Source organism: Furipterus horrens, unplaced genomic scaffold (assembly GCF_987537825.1).
Source record: "Furipterus horrens unplaced genomic scaffold, mFurHor1.1.pri manual_scaffold_11, whole genome shotgun sequence".
In the NCBI taxonomy this organism is placed as follows: domain Eukaryota; kingdom Metazoa; phylum Chordata; class Mammalia; order Chiroptera; family Furipteridae; genus Furipterus; species Furipterus horrens.
Genome location: NW_028327181.1, coordinates 10,108,460 through 10,129,631, shown reverse-complemented (window position 1 = coordinate 10,129,631; position 21,172 = coordinate 10,108,460). Strand labels below are relative to the sequence as shown.

General features: G+C 48.9%; 1 protein-coding gene and 1 pseudogene across 3 annotated transcripts in view; both read left to right on the top strand.

Moving 5' to 3' along the window:
- The first annotated feature begins 2,154 nt into the window (after nucleotides 1–2,154).
- On the top strand, nucleotides 2,155–2,249 carry LOC149996892 (U6 spliceosomal RNA; annotated as a pseudogene).
- Nucleotides 2,250–8,730: 6,481 nt separating this feature from the next.
- Nucleotides 8,731–21,172, top strand: part of PXN (paxillin) — a 43,661-nt gene continuing 31,219 nt past the window's right edge. For all 3 annotated transcript variants that reach the window (XM_090292028.1, XM_090292027.1, XM_090292029.1), the window contains exon 1: nucleotides 8,731–8,871. In XM_090292028.1, coding sequence (XP_090148154.1) covers nucleotides 8,859–8,871 — 13 coding nt within the window. In that variant the 5' untranslated portion in view covers nucleotides 8,731–8,858. The remainder of the gene's footprint in view (nucleotides 8,872–21,172) is intronic.

The following is a 21,172-nucleotide window of genomic DNA, read 5'->3' as shown; positions in this document are numbered from 1 at the left end:
AAAATTTTTTGCAACACAATGGTTGAAAATTGCTGTTTCATAATCTAAACAAGTCCCCCTGCCTTTTTTCTTTCCTTCATGACATTGATTTATTTTGAAATGTCCCACAGTCTGGCTTCACCTGATTGTGTCCCCTGTACTTCCTGTAAAGTGGAAGTTAGACCTTGAAGCTTGATTAGTTTCAAGAGAACTTCAGAAGTGGCTTTGTGAACTTTGTACTGTATCTTCCACTACTTCTGATACTGAGTTTAAGCACCTGGTTAAGGCAGTAACGGCTCTCTCTTTGCTGTAATATGCACTTTTCCTTACGTAATCAGTAATCTGTACATGAACAACCCTTGGTATAGGAACCATTAGACACTAAAAGTTGCTTCTTTCCATGACCCTACCCTGAACCACTTCCTGATCAGGCACCAAGATGTCACGGCTGAGTAAGATAAATTAACATCACTTCTCTGGAACCTGAGGTAGGTTTCCTGGGATCAGGGCCTATGTTCAGGACCTATGGTCCCAGGAAGTCAAGAAGTGTCCCCTGACAAGCCAATGTGTCAGAACCCAGCAAATGTGATGGATAGAGTGGGTCATTGATAAATGTCCAAAAAGAGCATCCTGGAGACTCTACATAGATTATGTGACCTGCAAGAGTTGCCAGTATGTGCCGCCCAGAGACTTAAGTTTCAAAGAGCTGAAAATATCCCTGATAGTGGGGTCTGAAAAGGCACTCTAACTGTTTCTTTCCACTTTAACTGCTAACCTGGGCGTCAAAACAGGCCTGAGGAAATTGAAGAGTGCAACTCTTATATGGATCAGAAAGAAGGTCAGTTAATGGATAGTCTAGCAAACACTGACCCATGTGATTTTTTGGATGTGTAATTTTTCTTAGAATTTAGAATAGCAAGTAAGTAAAATAATGACTCATTCATAAGCAAAGAAAGGATGAAAAAAAAAACACCAAAAAAGATGAGCAAATAGCTTAAGAAAAGCAAAACAATTTTTTTTTAAAGGTAAAATGTACAGGAACATACATGTGATATTTTTGCTCTTGGCTATACTAGAATCTCCCTTTGGCTGGATTTAAGTTCCAATAATTTTTTTTTTTTAATTGAAGTAAAATTCACATAACATAAAATTAACCATTGTAAAGTAGGGTTATGTGATTTTTACATAGTATTGTTTTCTGTTTCACAACCTAATTTTTTTTCTGATTACAAAAGTTTTGGATGTTTGTATATAAGTTCTAAACCTTCCATATATGAAGCAGTGATAAAGCCCCCCACCATAATTCCACTTCTACTGCTAGAGGAGATAGTCTCCAGTAGGGAAATAATTCTTTCAAAATTGTTCTATTTGTCGGTGTAAGAAATGTCCAAACCTATAGAGAATTTTTGTGAGTTTATCTGAGCCAAACCAATGACATATGCTGGTGAGCAAGATCTCAAATGCTCCAGAGAATGAGTTTTTCAGCTTTTTAAAGTGCTTTTGAGATTAAAGAGAAAAGTAAGGAAGATTACATGAACGTGGGAGGAAGCAATTTGGGGATGGGAATTCAGGATAGTTACGATGATGTGTTCTCTTGGGGGGTTGAAAGGGGGAATTTCAAAGGTGTGTTAACCTAGTTGCATAGAAACAATGGACAGGGCTTGCTTAAAATCGTTCTCTAAAGAAGGTATAGGTTTGGGGCGTGACTACACTCCATGACCTGCCCAGGTAGGAATTTATGATCAGATCAGCCTATGAGGTGACTTTCCATAGAACCCCCTTTTTTCATCCACTTGTTCATGTTTCAACATAGTTATGAAACAGCATTCTGTTATACCCTACATACTGTTCTACTACTTTCTTTTTGTTTCTGCTAAAAAGTATATTATGGACCTATTTTCCATGTCAGCACACAGCTCCCCTCTTCCCATACGGCTATATCCCACTGCAGCCAACCACTCCCCTATGGATGAACATTTGGGTTGTTTGCAGTTTTTTCCAATTCTAAGCAATGCTATGATAAACATCCTTGGATGTGCATCTTTGCCTAGCCAGGGGATATTTCTAAGAGAATTTTGCCTACTCGTGGGGTAGTTTTGGAGGAAATGTCTATAGGTGAGATTGCTTGCACAAAGGACATGCATGTTTTGCATTTTAAGAGGTGCCCCCCCCCCCGTGCTTACTTTGCAGCACATATACTAGAATTGGAATGATACAGAGAAGATTAGCATGGATGACACACGCAAGTTTATGAAGCGTTCCATATTTTTTAGAACAGACATCAGTCGATGGTAACCAGAGGGGAGGGCGCTTGAGGATCTGGATGAAAGAAGTGAAGGGATCAAGAATTACAAATTGGTGGTGGCAAAATAGTCACAGGGATATAAAGTACAGCATAGTGATTATGTTACAGAAAGGGGCTGTCCAAAAACCCCCAGAGCTTGTGGCTGGGGGATGGGGAAAAGGAAGCAGCTTTCAGGATGCCTTCACATGCCCGAGGCTGATGGCTGGTGTCTTTGTTATGCAAGTGGATTTAATGCATCCAAGGCCTCAGGTAGATGGGAGGGGTCTTGGACGGGGGATAGTATGGAAAGAGCACACAGAACCTGCGTGAGGTTCTGTGAATGGTCAGAACTGGGGACCATTCCCTGTGACGCAGTCAGGGATTTAAAAAATAAGTGTCAGACATTTTAACTGGGTACACCATGCAGTTTTAACTGGGGACACACACACCATGCGGTTTTGAGGAGGGGACTGACCGTGTGGTTTTGAGAAGTTCTCCATGCGGATTACAAAGGAGGGTACACTATGCTGCTTTAAGGAGGGAAAACTCCATGCAGCTTACAAGGAGGCTGGGAATTCTTACAGCTCTCGATTAAAAGCTGATGGACCCCATAACACAGACAAGGCCCTCCCAATCAGAATTGAATGAATGGCAGCTACGGGTAAAGCTGAACTGTGTCTAGGAAGTAGGGAAACAGTTTCTCTAACTTTTCTAAAACTAGCCTGGTTTGGTAGGGGGAGGAAGAAATATGTGTTTGTGGGTGTTTTAAGGAACATAAGACTTAACAGCAGAAATCCGCAAATAATCTAAATCTATAACTATTAAATAAACAATTTTTTTTTCTTTTCACTAAACTCTGGTACTGAGTGTTATAATTCTGGCAGCGGGCAATCGGGCCCCTGACTAAACAGCCCGTGGGTGCTGGGTTTCAATTGGAGCAGCCCAGGGGTTCTGTAACAAATATAGTCAATAATATTGTAATAACTATGTACGGTGTCAGGTGGGTGCTGGAGCCATCAGGGGGAACACTTTGTCAATTATGATTATCTAACCACTGTACTGTACACCTGAAACTAATACAAAGTAATACTAAATTTCAACTGTAATTGACAAATAAACATAAAAGAGGTGCCCTCATGATGGCTCTGCCAACCTAGCAATGTATTCGCCCACAAAGCCGCGCAGGAGAGCATCTGGAGAATGTTCTATGTATATGTCTGGACATGTTCTGAAGTTTTCACAGGACTCTCCTGGGTTAGGGAGGGGAAGAGGGAGGAGGGTGAACTCATATCCAGTTCTAACACTTGTTTATTCTCCAGCTCCTTCTCAGGCAGACCGCAGGGAGAAGGGGCTGGGTTGGGTGAGGTAATCCTGACCTTCTCCCCTTCCTCCACATAAGGAAATGGCCTTGTAAACATCAGCCCCTGGTGGAGCCGACCCTGGCCTGGCCCAAGCCAGCTTGGACCCCATGGACTATATCAGCAGGTCAAGGGTCCAGCAGCCCCCAATCTCCTCAGTGTTTAAGTTACTGGAGGATGTCTGCAAGAATCACTAGCTTCTCTAGGTTGAAAATATCCCATGCCTGCAGGGCCCTCAGTATCCGTTTCTGAAGAGAGCTGGCTCACAATTATTTATCCCTGGGAAAATTAACTTAGGCCAGTTGCCCCCACCTCACCCCACCCCCGCTGCGAAGTTTTGAAACAGGACACACCAAGTTCAAATCCTTTCTCTGAAGCCACAGGTCTCCATCCTGGCTGTGCACAAGAATCACCTGGGGAGCTTTTAAAAATTCTGATGCCCAGGCTGCATTCCAGGCCAATTAAATCAGAATTTCTGAAGGTTAGTCCTGGGCACAAATATATATATTTATTTTTAAAGCTTCCTAGATGATTTCATTTGCCACCAAGAAAGAGACCCATTGCCACGGAGATTTTGTGAGATAATATAGGAAGAGTGCTTCCAGTGGTAACTGACACAGAATTAAATGCTTTGGTGGGGACTGTATCCAAGTCTGGGAGATGCTCAGGGAAGGCTTCCTGGAGAAGAGTGTACCTGAGCTGTGAACGGAAGGAGGGGAGGAAGAAAGAGAACAGGACACACAAGGGCAATAGCACCTGCAGGGGTCTGGAGCCAGGAGGATGAACTGAAAGTAATTCCCCATGTCTGGAGTTGAGAAAGGGAAAAGAGAGAACTGGGGAGAAACACATCACACTGGGTCCTCAAGTAAGGTCAGAGGTCAGAAAATCACTGGGCTTTATTCAGACATCATGAAAGTTTTAAGTAGGGCAGTGGGTGACCTAGATGGGGACCTCCTCCAACACCACCACCAAATTCAGGAGTAGCAAAGCCTTTCAAGGCACTGTGTCCAAGTCAGCTGGGGAACTTGAACTTGCCAAGGAACTGTGAAACAACTCCCATGATCCCCTTCATAAGCCACACATGAATTCTGGAGTCAGACAGTCCTGGGTTTGAATCCTGACTTTGCCACATCGTACCTGTGGGGCGTTGGGCAGGTGACTTTACGAGTCTCAGTTTCCTAGCCTGTATAAAAATCATAAATCCCCATTGGATCTCTGCAAGGATTAAGTGAGATAATAATGTAAAAGCTTATTCTAGTATAGTAATTATTAAAATTATTAATAAAATCCACGACCTTGATTCTGCAACCCTTTGGTTGCTGGATAAGTGCTCAAATCTATCCTTTGCTGTCCTAGCCCTAAAGTTTCACTTGGGTTTTCCCATGATTATTATAGCCACAGCTTCTCAGTTCTTTTCCTGCATTTTGCAGTCAAATGCTCTACCCCTGAGCTATACCCCCTGAACCTATTTTCCTGCATTTTGGTTGTTGTTGAACCCACGTAACAACCTTGGGAGGTATGTGTTTTATTCTTCAGATTTTTCAATTAAGGCGACTGAGGCTCAGTGGGATAAATCCACTTGCTCCAAATCACCCAGCTAAGTGTCAGACCTGCAGAACCTTATGCCCATTGTACTGACAAGAAAATTGAGGCTCAGAAAGATGAGGTATTATGCCCAAGGCTGCACGGTTGACAGGTGGCAGAGCTGGGAACCTTTTTCTATCTTGGGACTTCTGGACCCTAAAGGGTTTCCCCCAGAGGGCTGGAGTGCTTGCTAGGACCCAGTTTCTGGGTCACCTGGCTCATCTTTGAGATAAGCAGGGGAGGCTGGAAACTTTCAGTTTTGCTGCCCCTATTCTGGGGCCCTCAGCATACTTTTCTGAATGAACATCAACCCCTCCTCTGGAGTGCCCTTCCCATGGCCTCCTATTCTCCAAAAATCAGGTCAGAGCTAGTTCTTTTCTGGGAAACATTTTCCAAGCCTCATTTGAATCACTCTTAGGCAGTTGATCATGTTAATGTCTGAAGTATAATTTTTACAATGCAGTTGTACTTTATTTTGAAAATGTAATTCACTCTCGGAATACGTGAAATTGCGTAGGTGGTTCAAAATTCAAAAGCTTCCAAAGGGTATTTAGTGAAATCTCTTTTCCACTCCTGACCCCCAGCCACCTGTTCGCCTACCCCACCTCCTCACCTTGCCGGGTAACACTCGAGATTATTTATTTGTCCAGAGATGCTCTAGCATGTATAAGCGTCTCATAAACAAATACATCATTTCCCACTTTTTTCGCAAAGATACCCACGTTACACACACTGTACAGGTTTTATTTTATTTTTTTAGATCTTAGAACTGTTTCGTATCAATACATAATGAGCTTCCTCGATCTCTCTGTGGCTACATAGTTTTTCTTTGTAGAACTGATTGTAATTTATTTAACCAATCTCCTATTGATGGACATTTGGGTTGTTTCCAGTTCTTTGCTCTTAAAACCAGCACGGCAGCTAAGAACCTTGTACTTGAGTCTTGTCATCCTAGAAAGCTCTGTGAATGGCCTGCGATAAAAGAGAGAGAGGGTTGGGCTGGGTGCCAGGATAATGGGGTGCTCATCCTGATCCTGCAACTAACTCCACAGCATAGTCCACTCATCTCTTTGTACCTCGGTGTCCACAGGCTTTCATTCTTTCAAACAATGTTTACTGAACAGCCCACATTCTAGACACCGGTGAGCGAGCAGTGAACAACATTGCACAGTCCCTCGTCTCAGAGTGCGGGCTGTGTAATGGGAGGGAGAGACAAATATTAAGGAGGTAAACAAATAAATACAGAACATAATGCCAGAAGGCGAAGGTAAATAAAAGAAACCAGGCCCTGGCTGGTGTGGCTTAGTGGACTGAGCAGGGCCTGTGAACCCAAAGGTCGCCAGTTCGATTCCCGGTCAGGGCACATGCCTGGGTTGCCTGACAGGTCCCCAGTTGGGGGTGTGCGAGAGGCAACCAGTCCATGTTTCTCTCACACATCCATGTTTCTTTCTCTCCCCTCTCTTCCCCTCTCTCTAAGAATAAATTAAGTCTTTAAAAAATTGAATTAAAAAAAAATAAAAGAAACCAGGATAAGGAGATAGGGTCTGATGGAGCATGCAAAGAGTCTAGATAAAATGTTCGAGGCCTGCAGAGGTGATGTGTGAACTGAGACCACAATGATGAACAGAAACAGCCGTGCCAGGATTTGGGAAGAACATCCCAGAAAGGTGCTCACAGCTGCGAAGGCTCCAAAGTCAGAACTAGCATACTGTGCTCGAGGGACGCAGTGAAGGCCAGTGTGGCTGGAATGTAATGACCAGGGGATACTGGGAGAAGACAAAATCTGAGGGGTGGCCTTGGAGACCCTTGTAAAAAGTCTAGATTTTATTCCCAGGGGAACAAAAACCACTGGGATGTTTAAGTAGGGAAATGAGGATGAGACTTAATATACATTTTAAAAACATTATCTGTGACCCTGCCATTCTGCTCCCAGGTGAATGAATGAGTTATCTCATGATCTTAATCTTCATTTTCTTCCATTGAACTGTGAACCTTCTGAGGAAAGGGACTATGGTTTGCACCATGTCTGCCAGTCATTCAGCAAACATACGTGGAGTACCTTCTTCTGCCATACACATATTAAGTATGCATATGTGGTGAGCAGAAATGGACATGGCTCCTGCCCTCACGTGCTTTTAGTCTGATAGGGAAAGAGACATTTATCGGGTAATCCCTTCACTAAATGTAAATGGCAGCAGTGAGAAGTGTCCACCGAACTGTACATGAAAGATGCTGGAAGAGCATGCCACAGAGTGACTGCCTAGCTGGGGAGCAGTCTGGGCTTTTGAATTTTAATAAAGGAGGATGTGGTAGCCACAGAAGTGAACCTCTTGATTCTGCTTTCAAAAAAGAGCTTGTTATCCAGCTCAAGGAATGACAGTTTCCAGATGCAAGGCCACCCCAGCCAATGGCTGAACGTGGTGGGGAACTGGGGTCTCTGCCCAATAGGGACCTCTCTCATGATTTTTTGCTCTGGGGCTCCCAGTTGGGTGGCTTATCATTGTCAGATCTGAGTCTCTCCTTACCGAGTCCTGCTTCTTCCCCTTTCTCTTTCCCATGCCTAACTGCAACTCTATCTCAACATCTGCTCCCAGGAGGACCTGACCTGACACAGAAGGACTTGGGGGCTGGACTCTTTTGGGAAGGGGAGCCTGAAGCTGTGTTTACAGAGCACTTATATATAAAACTGACAAACTATCATGGCCCATTATAATGTGGGGAAGGGCTAATGGTAATAACTACCTCTATGAGAATTAATTTAGATAATAGCTATATAGTATCTGGCACTTAGTACATGACAGCTGTTATTATTACTAGATTCCTGAGTTTGTAGCAGCAGAGCCCTCTGGGGTCTAGGGTGGCAATGGGGTGTTCCAGGACGCTGTGCCTGACACAAGGTGTAATCTCCACATAGTTTTCCTTTTAATGTCTAAGGTGGGGTCCCTTCTGCTCCACGCAGAGTTTTGGAACTCTCACTCGGGGGTGGGTGGACCTGTGGAAGATTAAGGGATTGAATCTGGCCCCAAAGGCTGGGCTGCGAATTATTGTCATGGGCCCAGAGGGCGACCCCAGGAAAGCTCCTCTAAAGGTTCCTGGCCTGGCCTGGTATTGATTTAGGGTTCTCCTGGGAGGTGATCTACTGGGAGACAGGCAGAGAAATCTGACTCTCCGATGGACAGACATGTGACGAGTAAGTGACTGATGGATGGACAGGCTGAGATATCAAGACAGGCTGATGGATCTGTCATCCAGATGCGGTCAGGCATGTGACTTTGAGATGAGAAGAGAGACTGACCAGGGGGCCTTAAGGCCTGGGAGGCGCCCACCTGCCGGCTGGGCCGCAAGGGGGCGCCACCGCCCCGCCCAGCTTCGCCCACCGTTCGGGCTGGGCGCGCGCTCGTGGGCGGCGGAGACTGGGTTAGCTTGAGCGCGGGGCGGCGCCCGCATGCTCCCCGGGACGACCGCAGGCGGGGCGCGCTTGCTCGCGGGGACAGCTGGGGGCGGGGCGCGCGGCGGGCGCGGGCGCGCGCGGCGGCAGCGCGTTCCGTTTCGGGCCGAAGCGGCGGCGGAAAAGTTGCAGGGCGGAGAGTAGAGTCCCTGGAACGGGCACCGAGCGCGACGTCGAGTCGGTTCCCGGCTTCCGCAGCCTCGCCATGGACGACCTCGGTGAGTGAGCGGGAGGCCGAGGTTGGGAGGCAGCGAAAAGCGCGCGGCCCCGGGCCGGGCGGGAGCGAGCGATCAGCGGGGGCCGCGGGATCTCACCCTCGGCGCTTCGGTTCCCCGCTCCGGTCCCTGCCGGCCGGGACTCCGCGGGGCGGGGATCCCGGGCCGGGCTTGAGTCCCGGGCCAGGCCGGCATTGCCGCGGTGCTCACCGCCGCCACCCCCAGCCTCGGGGACGGCCCCACCTCCGGACCCCCGACCTCGGGGACCCACCCCCATCCCCCACGCCTGCCTCAGGAACCAGCTTGCACCTCAGAAGGCCGCCCCGCCCGCTTCAGGGGCACGACCCTCACTGCCTGGACCAGACCACCTCCCTAGCTATGGGACTCTCACTTCAGAGACGGCTCCCTCGCCCCCACCTCACAGATAGATTGCCTAATTTTACAGGCTGGTCCCTCAATTCCAGGACGCGCTCCCACCCCCTCCAGGACCACTCCCACTTCAGGGACAGCCTCTCCGAGCCCACCCCTTTTCTTGTCACTAGTCGGACTCACAAGTTAGAGAGGAGCCTCGCCCCTACAAAGACAAGTTTCCCGTGTGCCCCACTGGCCCCCCACTTAAGGTCTGCTCACCCTGGCTCATGGACCGGTGTCTCCATTTCACTGACTGCCCTCTCCTCTGGTCCAGCCGTCCTCTTTAATATAGAACCAGCCTCATCTGGGGAGACCTGATGCTCACCCAGATGCCGGTGAGATGAAATGCTAGGGGAGTGAGGAGGGAAGTGGGCCTCAAGGTATGGCCGTCTTTGAACTTGCCCCGGCTGGCAGAGTCCCTTCCCTCCACCTAGCATCAGACCTCGCTGGAAGCCACTGGGGAAAGGAGGACAGGATGCCCGGAACAGAGTTTTACTGTTTTCGTGTTATTGGAGCTCCAGAAGTACTATTTTCACTCCAGTCTTGATTTGCTGTTAGGGCAGGGGAAAGTGTCTCCTGGAACCAGACGCTAAACCCAAGGGGGCTGGTGCCAGGGTTCTAGGAATCCCTGTGCGGCCTGAACCCTGGAGTGGGAGGATTCACTCTTCCTCCCCTTCATGCCTGTAGCTGGAGGGCCTCTGAGCTGGGGAGGTGCGGAGGGGGGAAAAGTTTCTTCTCTGAAGGAGCCTTGTCTTCCCTCTCAGGACTGTGGGTGCCTTGTATGACCGTTGATGCTTTCTCTGTCCCAGGCTCTGAGGAGTGGATTCATCCTGTCCTCAGCTGATGGGCCTCCCCCAAGTGCACAGGGCACTAAGTTAAGACTGGCTCTTTTGTAGGCACTGGACTTCCAGGGAATCAGGGAGGACTGGGACTTTACTGCTTCCTGGCAGCTTCTTTTGGGATCATTTCCCCCGCCACCCCGCCCCCCATCCTGAAGCTGGGGATGGTGTATGTAGGATCCTGCCTGTTTTGCAGAGTGTGATGGCTGCCAGGCATAGTTCTGCCTTTGGGTCAGGCTTGGCACCCACTTTTCCAACACACTCAAGGTTGGCATGGCTTCCAGGCAGGTATTTCTTTCGCATGAAAACAAGTAAGGGTAAAGGAGGCTGGGGATATTTAAAATATCAGGATCTGAAAGTCTCAAGGCTTTTACACAGTTCCATGCTGTTTGAAGGACTGAGAAAGTCTTTGTCGAGTTTGCAGTTGAAGCCCTGAATTCCTGTCTTCTGACAGTCTTCCATGTAGGGCCAGGAAACTGAGTTACTCTCCGAAAGGATGGGGAGTGTACTGGCAAGGGGCATCGTAGGACTTTAAATTTGCTGTTTATGGAGTTCTTCCCCATACTTCAACTTGTCCCTTCCTCACAGCAACCCTTTAAGAGCCCCTTAGGGCCACTACTGTCATTACCACCTGCCGTTACAAATTGAGAAAACTGAGACTAAGAGAGGTTGATACACTTGCCCAAGACTGCACAGCGCGAGAGAACAAAACCGGGACGAGAAGAAGCCCGGTTTCTAGCTCCTAGATCTGCAGCAATTGTGTACCTGGAGGCCTTTCTTCCTGAGGAGGGGGTGAGCTGCAGGGTCACGGCGGGGTGAGGGCCGCCACCTGTAACTGCTGCGGCCTTCCTGCACAGCCTCTCCAGTTGTTTGGATCCTGGCTGTCCGACTTCCTTGGCCTAAGCTCCCAGGGGGCCCGCCACTCCTGGCTGCCCGGAGCCGGGGGTGGGAGGAATGGGGCGTGCAGGAGGGGAGAGGAATTTGCCTCTGCACTCAGGCCCCATCAGCTGTCTGGCTGACTGCTCAGCACCCTTCCCGTCAGCTGTTTTCCTTCGTTAGGGTAGACACAAAGGCCAGGCCTCTTGTTTTTATTTTTCTCCTGAGAGTGCCCTCAGCTGTGAGCCTCCTGGTCCCTAAAACAGGGAAGAGCTTACGATCATCCCGTGGCAAGGCTAGAGGGGACAAGAGTCTCTGCTGGGACTTTTGTTTTCTCGGTCTTAAAAAAAAATTTGGGGAACTCTGCCCTCCCTGTAGCTGCTAGTGACAGACTCACCATGTGCTATTTAATAAGTTACAAATTTATAACTCTTTGGGCAGAAAAGCATAAACACAGCCTTTCCCTGTGTGTTCTCTCTGCTTTGTGCTGTAGGGTAGCTTTTCTCATTATTGTTTAGATGCTAGTTTGGACAGGAGTTCACCCTGTTCTCTGGCCGAAGTTTCCTGGACAGAGTTCCCACAGCAGTGAGGTGCACTCTGATTACATTTTCTGACCTGACTCCTTGCTCTCTCCCCTTATTCCCATTCCTAGTATGGGGGCCGGGGGGTGGGGGGCTGTGACCACAGTTTCGGTCCACGAATGATCAGTCCTGCTTGATGGGAGACAGGCACTGGACTAGGCACTTTGTGAGTTTCATCACAGCCATTCCAAGAGGGAGGTGTTTTATCCCCGCTTTACAGAGGCAGAAACCTGAGCTCTGGGAGGTTCACTGGGGGAGCTAGGGTTGGAACCCAGACTGATCCAATTCAGGTCCTGGTAATTTTAATCATAATAAGTAAGGTAATAAGTGATCGCTGACTAACCAGGGCGATGAGCCGTGGAGCCTGCTGAGTGGTTGCTAGTTACCTTTAAAATTTCTGCCCTGGAGGCTGTCCCCAGAATATGGCCTCTGTGGTAGAGGGGGGTCCAGTTCAGGCCTTGATAGCTTTGCCTCCCTCCTCTCTCAGGAGGAACAGCCAGCTGTTGGCAATGCCCAGTTGCTGCTGAAATCTGGACATGTCTTCTTTCAGCTTCTCAGCAGTCTTGACCCTCTAGAAAACAGTGCCTCATTGTCCTTGGAGGGGTATGGGGGGTGGGGTGAGGGGGAGCAGGGGAGTTGCCTGGGGCATTTGGGGCTGTGGAGCCTCCCTGTTTCCATGGAAAGTCTGGACTTCGGGCTTGCCTGTCTGTGGTGCCTCTGTGTGTCAGGCCAGGGTCAGGGCACCCAGCTGCTGGCAAAGACCCCCCTGGAGTGGTGTGCGCTCCTAGTGGGCTCCGCGTCAGTGCCAGAGCTTCTCTGGGCTCTACGCTAGAAGAGGGGCAGGGCTGGGATTCAAACCCTGGTGTGTCTGATTCTTAGCTGGCGCCCTTTCTGCTGGGCTAAGCTGTCTATTACGTGGGCAGCTACGGCTTAGTATGGAGAGGGTTGGGCTTCTGGGGGCCACTGTGCATTTGAGGTCTTCCAAGGGAACATCTCCATCTTCCTTCCTTCCAGCTTCCCCATTGATCACCATGCATTGGTGAGACTGGGTGGGCCCTTAGCTGGAGGGGCTGAAGGAAGGACAGAGTTACAGCTGATGAGCGGAGCAGCCCTCTTCCTCTTTATTTTATTTTATTAAAAAAATTTTTTTTTATCTATTTATTTTTAGAGAGAGGAGAAGGGAGGGAGAAAGAGAGGGAGAGATACATCAATGTGAGAGAGAAACATTCACCGGTCGCCTCCTGCACGCCCCATGACCGGGGACCAAACCTGCAACCCAGGCATGTGCTCCAACCAGGAATAAAACCAGAGACCTTTTGGTTTGCCCAACCAATTGAGCCACACCAGCCAGGGCCTTCTTCCTCCATTTACTCATTATGCAATGGAGTGTGTCCACCTTCCAAAGCTTCCCTTGGGCTCTTACCTTGTTCCAAGATCAGAGATGTTGAAAAAACTTCCTCCCAGCTTCACTCTCATTTCAGCCCCTCACCTTGGTTGTCCTGATGTCATTGCCTCCATTAGTAATAACAGACCTCCGTAGAAATCTTTTCTTTTTTACAATCTTTACAGAACTGTTTTCCGTAATATTCACTGAGCATTTACTATGCAAGCACGTGCTGGGCGCCTTACATACACTGTTTCATTGGTTCACATGGGCCACAAGAGACACAGGTTCTGTTGTTATTGCTGCCCATCTTATAGATGACAAAACAGGCACAGAGATGGGGAACCCCCCCGTGAGTGGCAGGGCAGGGATTAAACCCAGGCCTGGGATTTTAATGCAGAGTTGAGCTTCACGCTTCAGTTCACAATACTGGATCCAGTCTTGGTTGCCTGTTGGTTTGATTGCTTTCCATTCTCTGTTCAATCTCCCACTCCGTCCTTTTCCTCTACTCTGTAGCTTCTTCTTTCTCCTTTGTTCTTTCTTGGGGACTTAGGATGGGATGCTGGGCACCTGTAGCAGTATCTCTTGCTCAGTGGAGGGCCTTACTTCTCCACCTGTCACCAACTCAGTCACCTGTTACCCTCAAGACAGAGCTGCGAGCTTACTGCACAGATGTGCAGGAGAACCTGGGGTGGTCCTCTGCGGTCTCTTTCCTACCCTTTCTGAGTGGAATCAGAAGCCTCTATGCCCCCTGCCTCATATGGACATGCTCCTGTCTGTTCAAGCGTTTGTACACGGCTGCCAGTTGGAGCCGTCCCATTTAGAGGAGGAAGTTGTCGACAGCTTTTCAGGTGGAGAACTGAGCAGGTCCTGTGGGAGGAAGAAAGAGAGAAGCAGCGTTAGCAAGCTGAGTTTTCCCAGAAATCTTGACAAAGCAGTTGTTGAAAGGAGCACCCATGACCATCTCCTCACCTGGGGCAGGGCCTCCCAGGCCCATTCTGCCTTTTCAGCCATGGTCTCTTAGGGAGCCTCCCATCTGGCATCAAACATGCATTCACGTCCTGATAAGTCTTCCAGCTAATGAATCGATTGCCTAACCAGTGGGTTCAGGGCTGGCCTCTCCAGGGACGCCTGGCCGCCGGGCCAGTGGCAGGCAGAGTGTGCGGTTGGCCAGGCCCAGCAGAGCCCTGGTGGCCAATTTTTCCCTTAAAGATGGCCTGTTAATGCTTATTTCTTGTGTGATTGTGGTATTGTGGTTTTATGGGAGAACGTTGTTATTGTTAGGTGCATACTAAAGTATTTGGGAGTAAGATGTCATGATGTGGGCAACTTAGTTTTAAATAATGTAGAAAAAAAAGGAGCTCTGTGTGTGCGTATGTGTGTGTGTGTACAAGGTGGGACCAAAGTAGGTTTACAGTTGTTTGTATGGGAAGTAGTGCAATAATTACTAACTAATAATACAAGAATGCACTATTTTGCATACTCACAACTGTAAACCTACTTTTGCTCCACTGTTTATATTGGCAGGGGGTGGGAGGGGGCGGGGACAGGCCAGGCACATGCTTTTGGTACAAAATGGCAAAATGTTAACTATTGAATCTAGGTGGGGGGGATATATGGGTATTCATTGTAATGTCTTTCAACTTCTTTATGTGTTTAGGTATTTGCATGATAAAAAGTTAGAAAAAGCAAGAAAGCCTTGGGTTGAGGGCCATTTGGCTAGGGGTGCTCTTGAGTGTCTACCTGTGGTTGACTTGAGTGACCCTCGGCCTCCTGTGACTGTACCGGTGGTGTAGAGACTGGGTGGGCAGAGGCCAAGAGCCAAGCAGGCCTGGTATGATAGTGACTAGCAACTGTCAGCTGGAGATAGGGTCACACAGCCACTTTGACCTGTGCAGACAAAAGAGGGCAGCCATGGCCGGAGAGCTCCCAGTGTTTGGAGGCACACTCGAGGGTTATTTTGGGTGTGGTGACCAGGGCCCTGACACCCAGGGTCCCGGCAAGGGTAATACTCGAGTTTGGAAAGCGTGGGATGTAGAACAAGGCTTTACGAAAGGCAGAGAGCAGCCTCTGGGCAGCTGGAGCCTGGGGGAAGGGTGAAATGCTATTCGGTCTACGTCATAAACTTCTCTTATCTGTGGCTCAAGGAACACCATTAGCCTGTGGGCAACAGGGCCAGAGTGGTCCCAGGCTCTTGCTTAGAGCTGAGATCAGACCTCCAGTTCTCCAGACTTTAGGCTCCCTCTCCTGGAATCCCCACTCCTAGGTCCCTCTTGTCTTGTTCTGTGCTGACTCAAAGCCAGGCCACTTGGGTCTCCCATCTGTTTGAGAGAAATAGCTGGATCCTGACACCAGTGGCCTCCTTGGCTCTGAAGGCCCTGGTGCCGCCTAGAAACGTGCTGGGCTGCCATCAGGTCCTTGTAAGGAGAGTGCTTCAAGCGAAGGTCTTCTCTGAGCCTCCCATCTGTCTGTCAGTGTCCCAGGATGCAGAGGCTGGCCACTGGGTAGGGATCATGGGATCTTCCTAGTGTGGTCTCAGCGTGGTGTGTCATGGCCTTACTCTGCCTATTTCAAAAGCAGCATGATGTGTGTTTTACGGGGGGGAGGGGTGGTGCTGGGAGGAAGCTTTATGTAATTCTTGGCTGGGACTCAGGTAATTGTTTTAATGAAATGGAATGCAGCTTATTCAGAACTCACTTGGCAGAAGCAGCCATGTTCTGTTCTGTTTTTTTTTGTTGGGGAGAGTGGGGCACACATTTCCAGCTGTTTTCAATAGTAGAACCCTGGGTGAGCGAGAGCAAGGTGGGCGGAAGCCTCCAGAGAGCTCCTTTCAGTTAGCTCAGGGGTCCTTGGGCGTCTTGATTCTCTTCTGGCCCCAAGTCTGTGCGTTTTGTTGAATGAGCAATGGAGAAATGGGCCTCTTGCAGCAAGAGAAAAACTCTGTTTTAAGCAGGCTGTACAGTGGGCCCAAACCCCAGCTTCTGTGAAGTTGGGAGGCCCCACGAGATGAGGGACAGGGAGGTGTCTAGCCCAGAGCAGACAGACCCTCCACAGGCCCTCTGCTCATTCCTCTTTACTCCACCCGACCCCCCACACCATTTGTGACCCCCAGTGCCCTCACACCCCACATCTCCCGTCAGTCCACCTGCACGTTTACCTTGACCCTTTTCCTTCTGGCTCTCTATTTACTTTACTGCCCTTTCTAACTTTTTCTGTTTGTTCCTTTGTTTTAAGCACAGCCTGGGCCATTCTTCTCTTTTGCTAGGCACGCCTCCCTCTACTGATACTGGCCCTATTTCCCCCTCCTTTCATTAAGATTCACTGCTTTTGCGTTTTCCCGCAGCTTTCGCTGGGCTCCCTGTTTCTCTCGCAGGTACCAGGTCAGTTTATCTGCTTGCGTGACCTCCTTTCTCACTGTGTGTTGGCGACTCCTAAGTTTATATTTCCACCCCTGACGTGGATTCCATTGTCCAGATTCTTCCGGTCTGCACGCCAGCAAAGACCCAACTCATTTCCTTCTCACTCTCTCCTCGTGGCCTCCTCTGTTGTCTGCTGCCCCTGTTGCTGCCCCCTCTCTTCCTTGGCCTGAGTGAAACCGTGGGCAGCTAGGTTGCACTTCTAGGTTTAGGCAGCATTTTCATGTGCTTTGTCATTTTTTATCATTCTGACAACAACCCTTTGGGGCAGATGGTAGTTTTCCCCGTTCTACAGATGAGGAAGAAAAACTGAAACCCAGGGGACTCAGAGGAAGGGGACACACCCAGTGTCACCATAGATAATGGTGCAAGAACTTTATCCTAGGTCTTGTGGCACACAACCCATTCTTTTTTTTTTTTTTTAAGTGTATTTTATTGATTATGCTGTTACAGCAGTCCCAATTTTTTTTCCCTTTGCTCCTCTCCGCCCAGTACCCCCTTCCCTCCTGCAATCCCACCCCCCTTAGTTCATGTCCATGGGTCGTGCATATAAGTTCTTTGGCTTCACCCTTTCCTATATTATTCTTAACTTCCCCCTGTCTATTTTGTACCAACCGATTATGCTTCTTAGTCCCTGTACCTTTTCCCCCTTTATTCCCCTTCCCTCTCCCAGCTGATAACCCTCCACATGATCCCCATACCTATGATTCTGTTCCTGTTCTGGTTTGCTTAGTTGGATTTTGTTTTTATTTTTTTGGATTCTGTTGTTGATAGTTGTGAGTTTTTGTCATTTTAATGGTTATAGTTTTTATTTTGTTTTTCTTAAATAAGTCCCTTTAACATTTAATATAACAGTGGCTTGGTGATGATGAACTTTGGCTTTACCTTGTCTGGGAAGCTCTTTATCTGCCCTTCTGTTCTAAATGATAGCTTTGCTGGATAGAGTAGTCTTGGTTGTAGGTCCTTGCTTTTCATTGCTGTGAATACTTCTTGCCAGTCCCTTCTTGCCTGCAAAGTTCCTTGAGAAATCAGCTGATAATCTTATAGGCACCCTTTTGTAGGTGACTCTTTGCTTTTCTCTTGCTGCTTTTAAGATTCTCTATCTTGAATCTTTGGCATTTTAATTATGATGTGTCTTGGTGTGGTCCTCCTTGGGTCTAGCTTGTTTGGGGCTCTCTGTGCTTATTGGACTTGTATGTCTGTTTCCTTCACCAAATCTGGGACGTTTCTTTCAATTTTTTTTCACACAAGCTTTCAATTTCTTGCTCTTCCTCTTCTCCTTCTGGCACCCCTATGATTTGGATGTTGGCACATTTAAAATTATCCCAGAGGTTCCTAAGCCTCTCCTTATTTTTAAAAAATTTTTGTTCCCTCCTTCTGCACTGGTTGACTATTTTTTTCTTCCTTATGTCCCAAATCATGGATTTGAACCCTGGTTTCCTTCCCTTCACCATTGGTTTTTGTGTGGATTTTCCTTCATTTCACTTAGCATACCCTTCACTTCTTCCCTTATGTGTTTGCCATACTTAAGCATATGTGTCAAGCTTGTGAGCATCTTTATCACCAGTGTTTTGAACTCTGTATCTGTTAGGTTGTCTATCTCCTCGTCTGTTAGGTTGGTTATCTCCTCGTCGATTAGTTTTCCCACTGGAACCTTGATCTGTTCCCACTTTTGGGCCATACTTCTCTGTCTCCTCATTCTGACAGGCTCCTGTGTTTGTTTGCCTCTATGTCTTAGGTAGAGCTGCTGCACCTGTTACATTGTGAGGGTCGGAGCCTTAGGTATTTGTCAGTACGGGGTGACCCTTTTCACCACGTTGTGGCACTGTATGTGGGGGAGGGGTCTGAGAGGGAACAGTGCCACTTACTCAGCACTTGTCCCTTTTCCAGTCACCTCTCCTGCTTCCGTATGTGAGTGGCGCCCCTCTAGCTGTTGCTTGGTAAAGTTTCCCAGGGTGGGTGGGCCTGCAGACGTTCTAGGACCGTGGGGGCCCTTTAAACAAGCGGACTCTGCTGAGAGACCTGCAGTTTCTTCCTCCGCCCCAACCCCCACTGGTTCGCACAGTCAGAAGCAATGAGGCTTCATTTTCCTTGGTGTTGCAACTGTGAGCTACACAGTCTGGGCTGGTGCTGGGAGCACTCCCCAGGTGTCCCTCCCTAGTTTTATAATGTGTGACTGCTCTTTCTGCTGCTGACCACAGCCACTGTCCTGTCGCCGCCACCACCACCACCACTGCCACCTCACCGCATCCTCTCCACCCGGTTCTGCCCCTCCTGCCTGTCTGGATGAGTGTTTCTTCTTTATATCTTTGTTCATTGGACTTCCATGCAGTTTGATTTTCTGGTACTTCTGGTTGTTTTTATTTAGTTTTGAAGTAGTTATATTCCTTCTTATTTGTGGAGGGAGACGCAGCATGTCTGTCTAGGGCTCTGTCTTGGCCGGAACCTGCCAACCCATTCTCTTTTTGTTTCTTCATACTGGACACCTCTAGGCCGAGATGAGAAATCACAGGTTGTGTTTGGTCTGCAGACCCATGTTGCTTGGCCTTACTGGTATTTGAAAATCTTCCAAATTAGTTGCCAATATTTAAAGCATCAGGACATCGCACCTACAAAATCCATAGGTTGTTTCGTTTCTTCTTTTTTCCTCAATAGGATCTTTTTTAAAGAAAAGGTTATATTTATTTTTAGAGATGGGGAAGAAAGGGAGAAATGAGGGAGAGAAACTTCGAAGTGAGAGGGAAACATTGATTGGTTCTCTCTCTCATGTGTCCTGATCCGGGGACCAAACCTACAACCCAGGCACGTACATGCCTTGACCAGGAATCGAACCTCAACCTTTCCCTTTGTGGGATGACGCCCAACCAACTGAGCCACACCAGTCAGGGCCGTTGTTTCTTTTGAATAGCCGGAGTTGGCTGCCCTGGACTCCTCTCTTCCGTGGCAACACTTGGTTGGCCTCTGTGTGTCCGGCCCTCTTCTTGGCTCTCTGTTGCCTCAGAGGGCCCGGCTCCCCGGAGCATATTCCTCCCTGGCCCTGATCTGGGAGGTTCTAAGAACGCTCTCTTTCTGCCCTGTATTTACAGTAAACACACAGCTGCCAAGCCTGGGGATTTCTTGAACCGGATCCTCTGAGTTAGGTTTGACTTCTGGCTGCTCCAAGAACTTACCTCTGCCTGGGGTCTGGATTTTTGTCCATGTGACAGACAATAGCCTCCTTCCCCCTCCTACCTCCCCTCACCCTCTGCCTTCACCAGCTCAGCTGTAGCCTCCTTCTGCATAAGACTTTCTCCGGTTAAAATCCCTAACCTTTTGATCCTCCCAGTTCGGTAAAACTTCACAGATTTATATAATTCAGCTTCTTTCCTTTTGTCTCTCCCCAGCCCATAAGCCCCTTGAAGACAGGGTTCTTATCTACCTTTCACGCGTCTCTCACCACCAAGCGTGGCTCGGTTCTCTCTGCAGTTGCTTAATAAATATTTGATGGTGGTTGATGATAAAATGGGTATGAACTGGGGACACCCACCGTGATGCATGGCCTCTAGCACACCACTTTCTCCTCTGGAGAATCAGAGCAAGAAGCCCTCTGGGTTCCAGTTGGGTGGGGAGGCAGCACGGTGCCCAGGACAGAACACAGGCCCCTCTGTCAGCCACTCCTGGGTCTGTATGACCTTGGCAGATGACCTTTCACCCTGAGACTCAGTCCTCCGATCAATGAAACAAGTGCACTTCTTAAAATGCTCTAAAGTGCTCAATAAAGGGGAACGGTTATCATTATTATTCATCCTTGGAATAATCTAGACATTGCTCTGGGAGTTTGGCTTTCTCTGTCACCTCTCCACTTCACGAACCTGCTGCTTATGTTTGCTGTGGCCTTGGTGGCGGGCATTTAATGCATGTGAACCTGGGTGGCTGTTCAGCTGGGCCTCTGGAAGGAATCTGACTTTGGTTATCTCCCAGTAGAGTGTGATTTGGTACTCTTCCTAGCCCTGTGGAGTGTTGGGGGCTCTCATCTGCAGGTGACACGGTCCTACCCCAGGGCCGATGGTGTCAGTTGGGATTTGGTTTTGTGATATTTCATCTCCCCAGAGCCTCTTTGGTGGCTTTGAGGAGGAAGTGGCTGGGGGAGGAGGTTGTTCGTGGCTTGGTTTATACTAATCACTCACCTAACACTAATATTAGAGCTGCTGCAGAGGGCCACTCCGGGACCGCTTCCAGTGCAGCGCTTGGCTTCTCCCAGAACCCTCAGGCCTCCTGTGGTCAAGGCAGGTTGTGGAGGCGGCTCCGTGACATCTGTGAAGCCTCAGGATGGGTCTAGGTCAGTGAGGCTAGTGGCAGTACAAAAAGAAAGAGACTCGTTTTATGGACCATGAGCTGTGGTTTTGTCAGTTGAGTGGGCTCAGCCATGGGCTAGAAGCCCACCCAGTGATGGGCAGCCCTGCCACCTCTGTACCCTGTTAGCGGCAGTCGATCTGTTCGGTTAGCCCTGGGCCCCGCTGTGGATTTGAAGTGGTTCAGACAGTCCAGGCGAGGCTTTTCCCGCTCTGTTTCCAGAAAAGTTCCTCTTCCTTAGGTAAAAATGGGGGTGTCCCACAGCCTGCCCCTGGTTTCCTCTGGGTTTGCCATCCCGCCCCCCTTGCCCTGGGGACTCCTGCTCTGCTGGCCCTCTGGGGCGGTTTCTCATTGCGGGTGAGCTCCAGGAGAGTTGAGTTGGCTGGTTTCTTGAGGTGAGTGTCATGGAGTGACGTCGCGCCTGGAACGCTGCCCGGCCCGCAGACCCGGCCTGGTTGCCCTCCC